The sequence below is a fragment of the Leuresthes tenuis genome, unplaced genomic scaffold, assembly GCF_036924035.1.
Source record: "Leuresthes tenuis unplaced genomic scaffold, fLeuTen1.0.hap1 SCAF_12, whole genome shotgun sequence".
NCBI classification, from domain to species: domain Eukaryota; kingdom Metazoa; phylum Chordata; class Actinopteri; order Atheriniformes; family Atherinopsidae; genus Leuresthes; species Leuresthes tenuis.
In genome coordinates, this window is record NW_027325366.1 from 7,582,165 (window position 1) to 7,600,705 (window position 18,541).

At 39.6% G+C, this 18,541-nt stretch overlaps 1 protein-coding gene across 8 annotated transcripts in view; it reads right to left on the minus strand.

Moving 5' to 3' along the window:
* tns1b (tensin 1b) overlaps positions 1 to 18,541 on the minus strand; it is a 186,150-nt gene that overhangs the window by 35,122 nt on the left and 132,487 nt on the right. For all 8 annotated transcript variants that reach the window (XM_072397924.1, XM_072397920.1, XM_072397917.1 and 5 more), the window contains 8 exons: positions 17,171 to 17,235; positions 15,627 to 15,710; positions 14,915 to 15,027; positions 14,762 to 14,822; positions 11,648 to 11,723; positions 8,298 to 8,427; positions 8,006 to 8,071; positions 7,673 to 7,789 (listed from right to left, as the gene is read on the minus strand). In XM_072397924.1, the coding sequence (XP_072254025.1) occupies positions 7,673 to 7,789; positions 8,006 to 8,071; positions 8,298 to 8,427; positions 11,648 to 11,723; positions 14,762 to 14,822; positions 14,915 to 15,027; positions 15,627 to 15,710; positions 17,171 to 17,235 (712 nt within the window). The remainder of the gene's footprint in view (positions 1 to 7,672; positions 7,790 to 8,005; positions 8,072 to 8,297; positions 8,428 to 11,647; positions 11,724 to 14,761; positions 14,823 to 14,914; positions 15,028 to 15,626; positions 15,711 to 17,170; positions 17,236 to 18,541) is intronic.

Below are 18,541 nucleotides of genomic sequence, written 5' to 3' on the forward strand. Positions count from 1 at the left end.
CCTTTTCTTAGTATAATTATGGGAATGTACAATGTACTGACCAGTATAACAAAGCTTTTTTGAGTTTGTGAAGTGAAGAGTACATTGTTATGACAAAGACCAAGAAATGTTAGTGGATGAAAAGAATTCTCCTTAGAAATAGGATAATAATAAGAGAGGAGAAGCCAATTTCCCAGTGGAACCATAATGAGTTCAAGCAAAGACTTAAGTCTCTGTCTTGTTTTAAAGTTGATCTCTCAAGTCTTTTCATCTGTGAGCTCAGACAGGCTCTATTCAGTAAGCTAAGTGACCCACATAGGCAGATGACCCGAGCCAGTGACATAATAAATAAGACAGTGGCACGTAATACATATAGTCAAACTCTTAGTGTCAGTCTGCTCTTTTTCTCGCCCCAATTTTGAGTTGTCATCAAAGTCTTGGAAAGATCAATTTAAAACAAAATTATCTTAATTAGCAACAGGCAATCAACACTAGTTAGAATGGTGTGAGCAAATATTTGACAGGGAAACTGTCTGACCATTAGACCAAGGCTTGCAAACTGAACTAGTATTTGGAAAGGTTGTTGACCAAGATAAAGGGGCTTCCTAATGTCCTTCTGTAGTGCAATCACCTCTATTCTTGATAAAAGACGGACAAAGATGAGCTTTTGTGAGAAAGTCTTGCAGACAGTGGTCATGATTAATTTAATCCTGGCTCTTTTAGCTAGATCAGCTGTATAAAGATGGTTCTGGAAAAAGAAGTACAGAGAGAGAAAGGGAGGGGGGAGCTGGCCGACAGCTGGAGTAAAGCTGTATCCATATGGAGGTAACAGAGCACTCATTCATTCCCTCATATCATGGACAGCAGATAACCAGCACTGTGAAATCACTACAATATTACTCACACTATAGAGGAAAAATATATACTACTGCACACATTTTCTTGACATTCCATTTAGAAATTTAGTACAGACAAAACATTCCAGAATGCCTCTGAAGAATTTATTATCAAAGATGTAAGGTACAGAGAGAGAGAGCCCCTCTCCCCTGTCCCTGTGCCCCTACAAGTCTGATCCAAAAAGGGACACCCCACAACACAGGGCACTTGTTCTCTCTTTGTGTCCAATGCAGTCTTAACTGGAAGGCCTTTATTTCTATCTTAGCTGTTATGCAATCTGAGCTGTGCAAAGTTTGGAGTCAAAGCAGCCTAATCTGCCCAAAGCCTTGGACCAGACTGACGGATTGATGGCACTGAAGCCTGTTGCCAACACAAAGGGCTAGACATTTCACCTCTGCATCCTCTTGGAGAAACACCACAGCTAGACACTGCATGCATTTCAGTAAGAGTGCATTTTTATGAAAGAAGTAGGCTTTTTATATGAGGGGGGGTGGTTTTCAGAGGAGCTGAGGAGTGCAGAGTGCAAGAATGTTTGGGATAGCTGATATTCAAAAAGGCAATTAAAATGTTGAAGGGTGTTTCTCCAGTTGTTGTTGGGAAATATCCAGAAAAGTCAGATCAATTCTAAATATCAGACTAGTATAACAAGTCAAGCATCAATAAATTGACTTTTTAATCAAAGTTAATGGCCAGCAAATCTTAATATTACTTTCAGAATAATGTTTTCTGAGGAGAGAGCAGCTGTGGTAATTTTGTGTTCACCTGCTCAACACATCCAAATCTCAGTCAGCCCAGACCCAAACATAGTTTCAACAGCAATGTTATTCTGTCTTCACCAGGATTATGCAACTCCCTTAACCCAGCCCACTCCTCTATGTGGCTCAGAATGATAAATTCAGCTGTGTTTCAAACCCAACTGTTTTGCTACAAAATTCAGCGACAAATTGTCCATGCCAGGCTGACTATTTGGGTAGGAATGGTCACCTTACAACCTTGGATAACACAGTAACACTTGAAGAGTGAACTCAAGGACGGATTTTGTTTCTGGACTTGCTACAGTGCATAAGGTCTTTTAAGCTCAAAACACACATCAAGGCCCTTCATATAGAGTTTTTTTTTCCCCCATAATAAAATAATTGTTAAGATCTGAAAACATTGTTACAATGAAACCAACAACATCAACATTTCTAAAATCTGATGGATGTTTAAAACAGTTTAATTAAACTGTGTTGTCTCTCTAACCTGTTTTGATCCTGCTTGACAGTCTGAACTCTAAACTTTATCAATGTCATCACTTTCCAAGATCACATCAATTACCTCGTTAAACACAATGATGCTATTTCCAACATGAATAGTGACCAAACTGCATAAATGGCAACAAGTTGTAACAAACCTGAATCATCCTAAAAGTCAGCAAAAAGCAGACAACCATCAATCAGCAGTGGATGAAAACATTTGTAAAAGATTAAACCTCAAAAAATCACTTTCCCTGTGAGCTTGGTTGAAGCAGTGAGAGATATTAACAAATAATGCGGTCAAACACAATGCGGTCAAGTTTGTGGATAATAGACAACTTCATGTCAATAAGTAATTAAGTACATTTCCACAAGCAAAATAAATTAAGTGTCTGCTTAACTGTAAATATGCACATCTTCATGGCTGAGCATGCTACTCACATGGTGTGACAAACGTCAGCTGGTACGTTTCTGACAGCTTTTCTCTCCCACTTTACATAAAAAACAAACTGGGTGTGCATTCACGGTGGAGCTCTCCAACAGCAATCAAAGCTGGAACGAAGGCATCCACTGGACTGTGCCGAACGGAAACCGAGGAAACGCTGGACAAGAGTTCAGCATGTAACACCCTGAAAGTTTCTGTCTGTGCTGAGCAGCAGCGTGCACAGACCCACACTGACATTCTCTGTCACTCCTCTTGTGAATGTGTGCACAAAAGAGCTTCACAGAGAAGCAGAGGAGTGTGCCTTTAACTCCTGCAACTCCTTGGAGGACACAGAGAGCAGGAAGAAAGAAAAACTGAAAAGCTTAGACTAAATCATATATAAGTCTTGTTTAGAAGTTTTTCAACCGTGAAATCCTTTCTGCTTTGTTTGATTTAATAATAAAGACTTTAGAATAATGCATTTAGCAAGACAAGTTTTAGGGGTTGAATGCAAAAACCTTACATTCTCAGTTTGATCTCTAGTGACATTTTTCTTTTTGGTCTCAGACAGCTTTGCCTCTTTAAATGCCTCTCTATGTTTGTCTTTTTTCTCAATGCTCATCTGTCTCCTCACTATCAAAGTTCAACAGAAGTGCATTTGGGATTGGGCTGCTGAGTTAATCACAAGGACTGAATAGTAAACAAAAACACAATGGCCTGTCACACCTCAAGTGACTATCCACTTGCAAAAATAAGATTCACTTTTCACTGTTAATGCTGAGCCAAGGCTAGCATTGGTCCCTTGAAAAAGTGATCCATCTATTCATGTTCTACTTGTCACTTATTTGAGACCGAGTTATGGGGGGAGTCACATTAAGCAGAGACGTGTAAATCTACACTTTTGCTTTATGGCCTTATTGAATAAACCGGATTCTGGTTCACATAATGACATCAGAAATATACAGTATGAGGTTCGCTGTGGAGGGAAGTGCAGCAGGAAACTGTGTGAGAAGCAGAAGGTTAAAATGGATTGAACATTACCAATCAGTAATCTGAGCAAAATATCAAAGGTGTTAACTTTCTTTTCTCTGAAAAGTGTGAGTAAAAGTTATTGTGGCTTCCGCCCAAGCAGTCGGCATACGTGTTGGGATGTTTTGGAGATTGCTGCAAAGTGCAAGCATGACAAAAATCCCTGTGTTTAAACAGACTGACAACAGCTGAAGCATTTTTTTTCTAATGGAATAAACACAGCAAAAGTCAACATCAATCTTTGGGAACTAACAGCCACATAGATGCCACTTACCCAGTGTTGATCCCAGCAAAACAGTTGCCCTATAATTAAGCTGTTTGCAGTTCCCTTGATAAGCAAAGAACTGATTCAAGCCTTGTGCTTTCCTCAGAAAACTAAACGATCCCGACTAACTGCAAACCCATCAACAACAACACTTTTTGTCTCTGACACTTCTGAAGTTACTCATTTTCTCTCTCAGCTCTAAAAAACACTCTGTCAGAGGAACTATTTCCTTTTTCAGTGCCAAGTGCCAAGCCAAATGGCAGGAGAAATCCTTCAGTGCACGGGAAACTTTTTCTCTCCTGTTTCTGGAATTTATTTTAAGTCCTGTTCAGCTACATATTATGTTTTTGATAATGTGTTTTTCATGTGTTATTTAAGGCTGCTTTAAATCGTCAGAACACCACCTACCACCCTTAGACATTAGAGGAACCAGTCATTGAGGTGTCTATGACTGTCACCAGACTGTCACCACTCAACTTGAGGTGTGGGGCTAACCAGCTAATTTGCATGCATTGTGAACTGATTCCCCCAAAAGCTAGCTTAAACCATGAGGAAAGGTTAGCCTAGGGTTACCCGTGGGGCTAGCGGCTGCACAGCATGGGCACCACAGGGTGCCCGATGTGAGAAGCACATGATCAGAATGGGAGTTGTGCAGGAGCCATAGCAAACTAGTCCTCCCCTGTTGCTTACCCTGCAAAGATATAGAAATTGTACATGCCTTGTAATACTACAACGTCTGCTAACTTAAAAGTCATTTGGAAATGGGAGACAACCAAGGTGAGAAAAATACTCACTGGAGCTGGAGTATTTATGGAAAAATACTCCAGCTTTGTATTTTACATTGACGGTGAAATAACTTTTTTTTTTTTTAAATAGAGTTTATTATGTCGAAGTTATACTTACCCTAGTTAATGTGCTTGCATGCGTCACTCAAACAAGGTAATGACAGGGCTCTAAAGTCAAGTCAACGGCGTGGACCCTGCCGTAGCCTGACGTGCACCTCCAAAAAATCCTAACTATGCGTTGAGTTCACGCGGACCGCAAGGGCTGTTTTCCGGCAGTTGCTTTTTCTGGTCTTAATGGCTGTATACGGTGAAGAAGCTTGTCAAATCCGCCCGTTGACATTCGAAAGTATCGGAAGTGCATTTGTTCATCAAGGTCCCTCAGTGGGTGAACCAGTGTTGTAAATTCACCTGTTCAGCCTAGACTGGCTTATTAGTTGTACAGACCACCTCCGCAAACGTCAACATATGCAATATAAGCATTTAGAAGCAATATAAGCGTTGATGAGCTCCAACTACAAATACAGCTGCTCCACCTCGGGTTGCCATTGTTTATGGTTGTTAACTGTGACCGGAAGAAAAAGCAAGAATTTGGCCCTGAAACCACACAAACACACAGCCACACCCTGCTAGCGGCATGGTAATTTGCAGAGCAACACGTTCCCTCGATGCAGAATTTCGAATGATGGCATCACGTCGACACCATCAATGTTACGGAGAAGCATAAACTAGGCTTTACTGTCAACCACTGGGATTGGGTTGGTTGAAGCAAGCAGGCTACCAGTTACAAGCCTCTGTTGGTGGGTGGAGAAATGGACAGGACCATATTAGCATTTTCATAGACGTCCATTTACTAAATGAGAAAAAAACTGTTAGCTAATGTTCTCCCTAGGAGTGAGTGTGGTTGTGTGTCTGATTTGTCTCTGTATGGCCCTGTGATGGACTGGCAACCTGTCCAGAGTGTACCCTGCCTCTCGTCCAATGACAACAGGGATAGCCCTCCCCCCGGGGCCCTGAACTGGATTTAGCAGGTATAGAAAATGGATGTAGGATGCCTTTTCAAAGCCGTGACAGGATATTTCTAAATGTGAAGAACCTCAAAATGTACAATTAGAAAACTTTCTAGGGGAATAACAACTGCTGGAGCGGGACTTAAAATGTTTTTATTAAAGTAATTTCATGCTGAGGGCATCAAATAAACAGTGGGTATCACTCTGGTCGCAGCACAAAAGGCTATTAAGCAACACGTCTGAAGGCATATCAACCACTCCAAACCTCGAGAAAGTAAAAAACGACTCTGATTGTGGGTGTGATGTTTACAGTGTTTTGTCTGTGTGTGGGTGGGTGTGTGTGTGTGTGTGTGTGCGTGTGCGTGTGCATGTGTGTGATCTCTTAAGTCTAATTCAGATTTGACCCCAGTATCATCATCAGAAAATGGACAGCAAGATAAGGCAGGCAACTTGGATCAGACTGCACTTTGATCACTTATACACACACTCTTACAAACATGTACACACTCATGCGTGTTCACCTTCACTGAAACAGAATGAGAGGAGACTTACACCTGTTCTATTTTAGCAGGGCCTATTTCAAGCGGCCTCCAAGTGAGGGGTAGACACTTTATGGGCAGTGATAGAGGGAAGCCAAGTAACCTCTGACCTTTGACTATCTGGGAGCCTAATAAAAACATACAGGGGGGAGTCAGGGACATCAAAAAGTCAGCAAGCATCCATGTTTGAAAAGGCTTGTGCTTTATTTTAAGAAATTGTCCCTTAAATCACAGACACCCATCACTATTTCAATAACACTAAATACTCTTTTAAATGCTGTAACTTGCTAAAATCTTATCATTTAGCTTCAGAACATGATGATTTTCTGATAAAATTACAGTTTATACTTGAAATTGAAATCTTGTATGCCTTTTACCTTGTTATCATTATGTAATGTAACAATATAACAATATCATATGTTAATGTTTATGTAACAAAAACATTAACAAAAGGTGGTAGTCTTTTATGTACCAGACAAAAGCAAGCTGATCCCAATGACAAGGGAAAAAAAACAATCTGACCCCCTAACAAGAGCAGAAGTTTGTAGGCAAATTAAATAGCTCCCTGTTGCTGCTGAGGGCGTAGTATTGCTTCCTTTTTTGGGTGGTGTAGAAAGCAGCACTTTGGTCATAGAGTGACCACTGCTCCCTCAAAAAGAAGCCTCCGAATATGCCTGTGGCTGAACCCAAGAATGTCTCGCACTGTGCGCTGGAAAGCAAGAGTCAAGTCTCATGGGGTTTTTGGCTTCTCTGCTGTGATAACTTCACCACAAATGAATTCAGCTGTACCACTGCCTCTCCTCCCTTTTAAAATACCATTCACATTTAGAGTAGTGTGAAAACAAAGCAATGGCAGATTTAGGGTCATTTTGAGGCTATAAATAAAAGTCTATTGAAAAGTCTATAGAAAGTTTAATCTGAAGCATGCATAAAGTAGCAAACATCACAGTATAATCAAAATATATTAGCATTTCCATCTATACACAAGTGGAAGCTTCATTAAACCTCACAACTGCCGTGTGAAGTTAAATAAGACTTCAATTTTACCCCATCATGTGATAGTTTTAAAGAGTTGAAATTGTGAAAAAAGGGTCTTTAAACTCAATTAGGACAGGATCTGAAACTCTATCATGCAGAAAAACAAGAGAAACCTTGTTTTAGAGGTTGGTATGTGTACATGCTGTTTGTGCTACGGTGAAACAGAGTGAGACACAGATTACAACCAGGTCCAAATAGCCCCTCAGACACATTAAAATGCATGTCCACAGTCACATGTAGTTTGCGCAACATGTTGACCTCGACAGTATGAACCCAAAATGAGAGATATCTAAGGCCTAGCAATAAAGATCCAGCACACCTGGGATGCAGGAGGAATTTGCAAATTAATCTGTCTAAAATAGCATCCAATCCTGCTGGAAGAGCACATTTTTTTAAGTTTTAATTCAGTTGGCTGTTGTATGCATGCCTGCACAGCTCTACCTAAAGTATTATCTATAAAGCCATTGTTCTCACCATCTGCGGTATCTTCGCAGCTTTTATTGAAGTTTTCATAGGAGTCCCAGCGAATCAGGGAATCTTGTGTGTTGTAGTCGACTGAAACGCTCGGTCCATTCTCCAGGTGGTCCATACCTTGACCAGAAGTACAAAAAGACAGAGCAGAAAACGTGAATGTCTATAAATCAAAAACTTCACAATGTTCAAGTTAAAACAGAAATGCCTTAAAAAAGAAATCGGGATTTCTTTCTTTCACTAATTCAAAACCAAAAGTGGCCTAAATTAGGCATGGATGTTAACTGTGTGACTAATGCTCAGTATAGTTATAACACTCAACATATTGATACTTACCATGAATTTTCTCTGGTCCAAAAGAGAAAATAAACTCAACTTTTCCATATTCTGGAAACCTGTCATCTGCATAAAGGAAAGGAAGAAAAACTGAGTTTTCTCTTTACAAGACAGTGATAATAAGTTCCTGGGTCGTTAGCTGCAATTACATGTAACAAATATTTAAATGGGATACATCCACTGAATGACTGTTTAAGTGTAGTTTTAACTCATTAACTAGCACCTAAAAAGGCTGACTGTTTTTGTACATAATGTAAATTAAATTGAAGCGGTTTTACCCTAAATTTCTTACCTTTGAATGTCTCATCAAGCTCATCTTTCCCAAAAACAATCCCCAGATCATGAACCGCGCAGGTGTGAAACTGCACCCGGAATATTACATCTCTGCATGGACTGCGGTAGCGTTTGTGGTAACATTTGAGCTGTTGGGTAAATGACATGAGATGAGATTTATCAAGCAGTGCCAACTCGGTATAGAAAATAGATATATGTCCCTGGTAAAATGTGGCTAAAGTTTTAAAGTGTTGTCTCCTAACAAAACAGCGTTAAGAGTGATACTAAAATCACACACAGGACAGGAAAGTCTGCTCCATCCCTCATACTCTTCTGATGGGCAGCAAAGACCCCCTTGTGTTGGTTTCATCTCCCATTTACAAATGCTGGAAAAACTTTATCAAAACCAAACAACAACTAGTTCCCCACTAACTGAGGCTGTGAATAATAATAGAAAAAAAATTTCAAGCTTTTTATTGTTATTTTTGACATCCAGAGCAGTCATTACAAGAAGTAATCATGCCTATCAAAGACACCACTGATATCGAGCAGATTTGATTTTGAAAATATGTACAAGGTTTCACAGTTCAATCTATGTCCCAAAATGAAGCATGATATGAAGTACAAGGAACTCTCTGCAGGCCTTTCCAATGAGATTGTGATGAAACAAGGATCAAAGGTAAGGGGTATAAAATCATGGCTAATGTTTCAAGTGTTTCCAGGAGAAAAGTGCCTTTGGTAACTGAAATCTGAAACCACAATAATCTTTTCTTGAGTTTGCCATCCTTTCAAACTGACCAAGGCAAAGCGTAGTTCCCTGGTCAGAGAGGTAGCCTAATGGAAGTCCTCTTCATTGTAGGGAAGAGTGGCTGCTAAGAGGATGACCATTTCTGGAGTGCATCTCCATCAGTCAGGCCACTGGTAGGGCTACCAGTCAGAACAAGTTTGAATAAAAGCCCAAAGGCAGCCTGCTTTAAGATGCCTCACCAGATGAGTCATAATTTATAGCCATTTGGTCAGAACTCAAAACATTACAAGACAATGCACTGCTCTTCAGCAAGAAATATCATCCCTACCCATGGTGGCAGCAGCCCCATGCTCTGGGGGTACAAGGCAAGGCAAGGGTGCAAGGGATGAAAGAAAAGGGTGAATGCAGACTAATCTTTTCCAGAGTGCAGCAATCTAAAACTGGGGCAATGATTTACCTTCAGGCATTAAAATGAACAAGGGCATACAGCTGAGAAAATACTGCAGTGGCTTCAGAACAAGTCTTTTGGGTTACTATGCACAGTACCACATAATATCCATGGGGAGACCTGAAGACAGCAGTTTACAGACATTCACCATACACTCTGCAAAAGCTTGGGAGGATGTGCCAGATAAGTCTAGAGATTATCCAAGCTGCAGTTGATGCTAAAGGGTTTTTTAAAAAAGTACTCAATTATGGGGCTGTATACTAGCTGTATACACAAAACAGCTGTAAGTCCACTCTTTCTGCTAAGTAAGCTAGCTGCTGTGGCTTCAAGTTAACAATACAAATATAAATGTGGTATTAATCTTCAAACTTTACTCTGATCAAAAAGGTCAAACCATTTTCTCAGAACAATTAATTATTTTGTTGAGCTTCCTTACTTGGTATGATTTATTAACTTTAGTAGGACAATATAGAGCCAGTCCAAGCCCATGGAAAACTTGAAACCAATCCTAGAATCAACAACTAATTGGCCAAAGAGGGAAGACACCAGTTGTGATCTAAAGAACTTCCCATCTATATACACATTTTTCTCTGTAATTAACTTATTTTTGCATGTAACCAATCACCAAATAGTAAAAACTATTTTAAAAGTTAAAAAAGTCATGTAATCCACAACTGAAATGCAAGACACAGCCTAATATTTCTCCCACTTGGCTATTTGGCCACGGTTTACAGTGTTCCTGTATCTTAATAATAAGAAGCATTAGCAAACAACTGCTACATCAGATGATGCATTCTGCTGAAACCATTAGACTGTCTTAAATAAAGAATGAGATATGAGCTTGGCTCTGAGGGCCAAAAACAAAATGTTCTTAAGCTCACATAAGTGCTCCTTCTAAAATTCCCCAAGCTGAAATTATACGCTGTGGGGACATCTCATGGATATCATTCACTGCCCAAATAACAGTGGCGGCGGAAACTTTGATGATGAGTGGAGTCCATCTACATCCAAATACAAACTGGAAGTTCTCACAGTTGGTACTTAATCGAATCTAATTGAAATGGAAGCATTTTATATAAATAGCTCAAATATGGAAACATCCCCCAGAAAGGATTTGGCACATAATTTACTTTTAAATAATCAGATCAAGTTTTAATATGTTGTGTGTCCTCAACTGCTGTTGGACAGGAATTATACTGCCACTTTTGCATCACAGTTTCCAGAAACACTGTGTGCTAATGATGGATATAAACAGAGATATAGGGCCCAATCCAACTGACTTTCCTCAGGTTTTTACAGCCCTGTTCCTTCTGTGAGTAGCAACCATAAACTGCTACAGTGCATATATACAATACATGCACCTAAAGTCCAACTGGAAAAAAGTGAGAGCATCCTCTGTGTGTTTCTCCAACTGTTGTCTCTGCGGTGCACTGGTGCACTGTACTAGTCATGTAGTACCTGTTTATTTGTCTTTTTTTCCGACTGTAACTTTTTATGGCAAGTTAAACAATAAAAGCTGTTTATTGGCTTCACACTTGCAAGTTCATTCAGTGAAAAGAGAAAAACACAAAATGCAGAGCTCACACAGTTTAAGTGTTAGCCCGATTATTTCATTGGAAGCCAAAGAACAAGCCCGAGAAATCTTGAGTTCACAGGTAACATATTTATTTTGGTCACAGGTAAAGTATGGCAGCGCTGGACTCGGTGTGACAGAGCTCTCGCAGGAAATCCGTGAGCCCGAGCCCCGATATCCGGAAAATGTTCATATTTATCTTCTTCACATTTATCTCACAAAGGTTGGACTTACACTCGACCGAGTACAATTGGCCAGTTACTAGTGATATAAACAGGCCAACCACTGTCCACGTCATGTTGTTGGGATGTGATAAACAACATGTGTGTGTGTGTGTTGTTTTAGGCGTATATCTAATGTAACAGACCTATCTGACAAGATAGAGAAGAAGCTTCATCTGTCCCAGTTATTTAGTCCAGTTATGCTATCTTAAAGTATTGAAACATACATTGGGTAGTATGAGCAGAGTGGACAAGTACAAAATAGGAATATAGATTGTTTGAAAAATACAGAATATGAATACATAATGTCTAAGAACAAAGCCAATTATAACACAAGCATGTAACAAGAGCAACTGGGGTATGTCTTTGCAGTTCTTACCAGGATGTCCCCTTTCAGAAGAAGACCAGGTTCAATGGTGATGCAAATGCTTGTCTGACTGTCACCTTGAACATTACTGCAAATTTAAAAAAAAAAAAAGCATATTAGATAACAGACCTGTCTTCATGATTATTGCTGTGGAAACATGATTTCACTGCATTGTTTTTTATGTTGCTTGCATGGATATAAGCATGCACACATGATCAACCAAGAAATTAGTTATTTCTTTAACAGTGGTCATCACAGAGAATAACTACAGAACAGCGTGAGTTATATTTGGGTATTAGTGTCTAACATGACCGTCTGGCTTGGAGAGTGGAATCAAAGCGTGGAGGGTGCTAATCGGGAGCATGTGAGAGAGTGGGGAAGGATGTGATTTGGGGGGTTTAGGAGGTTGATGGTCTAGAAGGATATGTGCATTGATTGTTTCACATCAGTAAGTAGTGTTATGTTTAAGACCAGCAGGCTTTCTTTTTTTACAGTTACATGAAATAGATGTATTGTAAAAATTAGAGGAAAAAAAAGAGTTTCACACAGCACTGAAAAATATAAATATTTCTTAGTACAGCTTCTTAGTTTATATTTGAAAGGCATACTAAGCCAAATATTTAAAAATAAAATCAATATACATTCTCACACCAAAGTGTTCCCTCTCAGTTCTGTCTTAAGACTCAGGGTTCTGTGCTTGGACCGATTCTTTTTACTTTATACATGCTTCCATTAGTTAACATTATTAGACAGCATGGCATAAATTCCCATTGCTATGCTGATGATACTCAGCGATACTTATCTATGAAACCAGATGAAACCAATAGGTTGGTCAGACTACAACCATGTCTTAAAGACATAAAGACCTGGATGACTCAGAACTGTCTGCTTCTAAATTCAGACAAAACTGAAGTTGTTCTCTTTGGACCCGAGCGCTTCAGGGAGAAATTGTCTAGTTGTATAGTTACTCTAGATGGCATTTCCTTGGCTTCTAGTTCTACAGTGAGGAATCTTGGAGTTATTTTTGACCAGAATTTATCATTTGACGCACATATAAAACTGGTTTCTAGGACCTCCTTCTTTCACTTTCGTAATATTGCCAAAATCAGGAACATCCTGTCTCAGGTTGATGCAGAGAAACTGCTCCATGCATTTGTTACTTTAAGATTTGACTACTGTAATTCTTTATTATTGGGCTGTCCCACATATTCTCTGAAAAGCCTCCAGCTGATCCAAAATGCTGCAGCCAGAGTTCTGATGAGAACTAACAGGTGGCATCATGCTTCTCCAGTTTTAGTTTCTCTTGAATGGCTCCCTGTTAAATTCAGAATAGAATTTAAGATTCTTCTCCTCACATAGAAAGCTCTTAATGACCGAGCTCCATCATATCTTAAAGATCTCATTGTAAAATATTTTCCTAACAGAGCACTTCACTCCCAAACTGCAGGTTTACTTGTTGTTCCCAGAATTTCTAAAAGTAGAATGGGAGGCAGAGCCTTCAGTTATCAGGCCCCTCTCTTGTGGAATAAGCTGCCAGTAAATGTCCGGGAAGCAGACACCCTTTCCACTTTTAAGATTATGCTTAAAACTTTCCTTTTTGATAAAGCTTATAGTTAGGGATGGCTCAGGTAATCCTGAAACATCCCATAGTTAAGCTGCTATAGGCTTAGACTGCTGGGGGACCTCATCTGTCAAACCTTTCCTCACTTTGCTCTCTTTTCCCTGTTTAATATCAAATGATATTATGTACATGTGACATTATTGTGGTTATTAACTTGTATTTCCCTGTTCCAACAGGTATCCTTTGAATGGTGTTATGGTGTTTTTCCCCCTCTTTTCTGTCTTCTCAAACCCCAGCTGGTCGAGGCAGATGGCCACCCTTCCTGAGTCTGGTTCTGCCAGAGGTTTCTTCCTGTTAAAAGGGAGTCGTTCCTTTCCATAGTTGCCACAGGCACGCTCAGGACAGGAGATTGGACTGAATACAAGTTCTGGTGCAATCTGTTGGTTTCCTTAGCTAGAATGTTGTTTTTTTAATTGGCTCTACATGAATTAATTGGATTATTTTGAAATCAATTAATTGGATTTAATTGGATTATGACTACAATGAATTGAATTTCAATTGGCTTGAATTGGACTATATTATTTAAGTGCCTTGAGATGACAATTGTTGTAATTTGGCACTATATAAATAAAACTGAATTTAATTTAATTAAATTGAATTGAATTGAACGAGAGTGTGTGTTGTTGTAATTCTCTCCTGAGAAATGTCCCTTTTCTGAGACATTTTTTAGGTGCAGACTTTGGGTAGAGGGTGTGCCAATGACAGCATGTTGGGTGTGAGGACTATAAAATCATAGCTGTCAGTTCAAATCGCCATCTCACACATGCAGAAACAAAGACATATACACATTCATCAGAATGTGGACTTTCACATAAAAGGGATCAATAGGTAGCGGTCATCTAGCCCTTCAAACAGAGCGCTGGAGGCCATTTGGATAGCTAAAAAGCCATACTCAATGCTCACTGATCCATAAAAGAAAATAGGCTCTTTACCTATGCAAAATGCATGGGAACTGATATGAATACTTTAAATATGTGTAAATCTGACTAAACTAATTACAATTAGACTGAACTTTACTTTTAAGCATGATCTAAGTGAATTCTGTGTGCTTCCCTCACCAACCTGAGGGCAGTGAAGCACTCACCATCTATCCTCATCTCTAACCTCCCCTCTTGCCAAAATCAACGCCATAGAGGCCATTGTTTCCTGTCTGGCCCTGGGAGCCAGCAGGGTCCTTAGGCAGGAAAACCCTGTAGGCGTCCACACAGATGCCTGTCTGCCTGTTTCATTGGCTCTCCAGTCACAAATAACACTAGACATGATTACGGGATCTAAAGTAGAGAAACAAGAGCCTGCAGCTGGGGAGGTAAGCTAAATACAATAATGTGAGCCAAGCTTGGAGTGTAAACTGGCAAGAGGGGTGATGTGTATGTATATTGGGGAGCAGGGGAGTTAAGGGAAAGGCTATAAAGGAAAATCAGGGTTTTTATTATCGAGCCATTACGAGCTTGCTATCCCTGGAATCTTGTAAAAGCGTTTGAGCATGAGTGCATTTTGAGACTTACTAGATCCCAGATGTGTAGACAGGCTGCATGGCCTGGTAGATTTTGAGAAAGGGGCGACAACCTAAAACATAAAGTGAAGAAAGTTGCTCAGAAAAACAGACGATGTGCTTGAAAATGCTTATTTGTAAATGGAAACCTGTGCATAACACTAACCTCCCTTGGACTCGAAGTTAGGGATGCCATGCATGATGACGTGATGAAGAAAAAGGGGTTTGTTGTTGATCTTGATGTGCCCAGACAGCAAGCCGCTGAAGTACTCCACATACCTGAGTAAGCAGAAAAGAGCAGGGGATTACAATTCTGCTTCTGTGCATTCTCTTAAATCAAATGGTATCATAATATTCCGTGTTTTACAACAAAGGGATGAAGATTTAATCCGGTCTTCATCACTACAAAGCTGTGTTGTCTACCATTTGCTGCAATGCTGGATATTTTCATCTTGCCAGACTTGTTGAAGTGACTAAGCTTTTATTTCTTGAAGTATCAGCACTTAAGCATTAAAAAAAAAATCTGTGTGGATTATCACAACTCTGTACTTCAAAACTGTTATCTTTTTTTTGATCCCAGTTGTTTTTCACCAAACAATCTGTGCTCTCACCAACACATTTCAAATACAGTCAGGAGCTTAATATCATCAGCCCACTGACCACCCCCTACCCAGCACTACAGTGTACCAACACATTTAGTAACTATAGCTGAGCATTTACTGGCTAACAAGACAGATTTTCTTTTTGAATTGGTGAAGAATATCACTGAGTTAAAAGGAGATCAAATATTGGACTTAAAATAACACATGGACCAATTTTCTTTGTGAGAAAGTTCACTGTGGGGTTAAACTATAAACAATATGCGAGGGAAGACTGACCTTTTCTGTGAAGGCTGGCCCACAGGAAGCACTTTGTCTTCATAGAATCGCTTCATGGCAAACCTGTCCAGAGCCTGGTCAGCACTGCATTGTAACAGAGGAGTTTGGTGAGAACACCGTTAAATCACAATATATATACCACTTTTTATTCTAGAAACCAAAGTCTTTATATGCTGTCATGTGAATAATTAAGTGCACCCTCTTTCATTTCTAAGATTTTACTTTTTAGTATAACCCACTCAATTCATTTGAGCTCTGTAGGCATTTGTTTATTCAAAGCTCTCTAAAGATCAGACCACATTTCAGTTAGGTTGAGGTCTAGTTTTATCTGTCAGACAGATGGCCTCACATTTGACTCTGGAATACTTTGTTATACAGATTAGTTCAGGGTGGACCCTATGACTGCAAGATGTCCTAGTCCTGGAAGTGCAGAAGCAGCCCAAATCATCAGCCCTCCCTCTCCATGCTTGACAGTTGGTATGTGGTGTTTGTGCTAATGTGCTGCATTTAGTTTTTGCCGAATGTGCTGCGGTGCATTGTGACTAGACATCTACACCGTGATTTTGTCTGTCCAAAGAACATTGTTGTAGAAGTCTTTTGGTTTGTTCAGATGCAACTCTACAAACCTATGCTGTATTGTCATGTTGTTTCTTGTGAGGAGTCATACTTGTTCAAGTCTACTGTCACAAACATTAATATCTAACATTCTAACTGAGGCCTGTGGAGTCTGAAATTTAGCTTTTGCGTTTTTTTGCGGTTTTCTCTGGGCTTCGCACAGTCTGCCTTTGGGGTGAACTTGCTGGGATGTCCTCTCTTGGGAAGACTGACAACTGTCTTAAATGATATCTACTTGTGAAATGTCTTTCTTGCTGTAGAATATATCATGCAATGTGTACCCATCATGAATCTAAAGATTTTAGAGTTCGTTTTCCATGATGCAATATCACAACACTATAAGGCATTTTGCTGCCAGTGAAGTTTACTTGATGTCAGCTTCATATTGGCTTGAGGACTAGTGACATTTAAAAGAAAGTTCTGGAGGGGAGTGAGACTGTGTTTGTGTGTGCATGTGTTTTTTTCCCCTCGCTGATCAGTGCTCTTCTAAAAACACCATGGAGTCATGCGCTCTTTGGATTGTTCCTGTAACAGAATATCATTCTGTTTGCTCCTATCTTAAAACAAATCCAATATAAAAAGAAAAGGAACTCACTTATAATCTGAGTCTTATGATACAGTGACTAATAGAGCTAACTCACTGCTTTCAGCTCATCATTATGATATCATTCCCTTTTCTTCGGATTAATCTCAGAATAAAACTGCTGCTCTTGACTCTTATGTTCCAGTCCTTGCTTATTTGTAAAGCACTACAGATAAGCAATATGCAGGACTTGTGCTTTTTAAATAAACATATCATCACATCTATGATGAGATGTGGGCTTCAGTCTTGTGATCAACCGTGTTTGCTTATCTCAATTTCCCCCTCTGCTCCTAATCCTCTCTGTGACATGCAACTTCTCCAGCTGCAGACAAGATTCTGGACCTACCTGGCAGATATGTTGCTATAATGCATGTAGGCTGCCACGACCACTCCAGTTCTGCCCCGGTTACCCTAAAAAGACATCAATCAAGCCAGAGTAAGCGAAGCACTTTATCTTCCATCTGAGATAATCAGTCATGCAAAGAACAGCCTTGTTATGATTTCTATGATGCCAACGCTATTTAAGCCCCAATTTCTCTGGTTTTGTTTAAAGCAAAATTCATGATCCAAATGTAAACAAATTCCTGGCCTCACTACAGACCTAAAAAACACAGAATTACAGTCTAAGTGTGTTGCAGGATTACTCCAGTGATTAATGTTGCCCTTTCATAAAACTGCAAAGTTCATAAGAGACTTAAGATTAAGACTAAGCAAAAGGTCAAATTTAGTGCAAAAGAGGACATCCTGAGCTTAAATTCCGGGTACAGAAAATAAAAGACAGAATCGGAAAAACTGTCATGGTGAAATCTTCATGTAAATAGGATAATAGTAATACATGATAATGGAACCATGAATGTAGTAAGGTTTATAAGATGGTTGTGAGACCATCTTATAAATATATAGTTTGGATACAAAGGCGCTAACAAAAAGACGTGATGTGGAGCTGGAGGTGGTTTCATGTTGGAAGTGACTGGAATGGACAGGATTTGAAATGTGCGTATCAAGGGGACAGTTCAGGCTCATTGGTCTGAAGACATTGGGCCTCATGCAAGAACCACTCCTACGAACAGATTTGTTCTTAAATCGTGCGTACGAGTGATTTAAGAGAACGTGCGCATTCACCAATTTCTTTCGTATTTTGAGTTTTCTTTCAGGTACAAACAGAATTTACGAGTGATCCAGACTTGTTGTAGGAGTCTCATAAAATAGTCCGCCGCTATTTGAATCAAATTTGCTTGACTAATATATATTTAATTACTTTGAAGATATCATAAACAAATATATACATTATACCCCATAAAATGCTGACATTCTGTTTGACTTAAGTTAGGCACTAATTGAAGGTTAATTTGACTCTATATATAGCAAGATCAGTGGGAAGTGTAACCAGCTGCGTCATGACTTGCTACTTTTGGATGCCTTAGCGCATCGGGCTCTTAGAAGAGAGCATGTGTTCCGAGACCGTGTAGATATCCTTGTGGAGACAGACGAATGGTTGAAGCAATTTAGATTGCCAAGGACTGTGCTGCTGCAAATATGCAGCTGCTCTATAGCCCAGAGAAGCCGTGCCAGATTATTCTGGCTATGGATTGTAATTTCTGGCATGATTCTGGATATGATTATTTTCATATCAAACCATTTATTTTCTATTTTGCATGCCAGATTATTCTGGCATGCTGCGTTTTGCACAATATTGCCATGAACGAGGGTCTCCCAC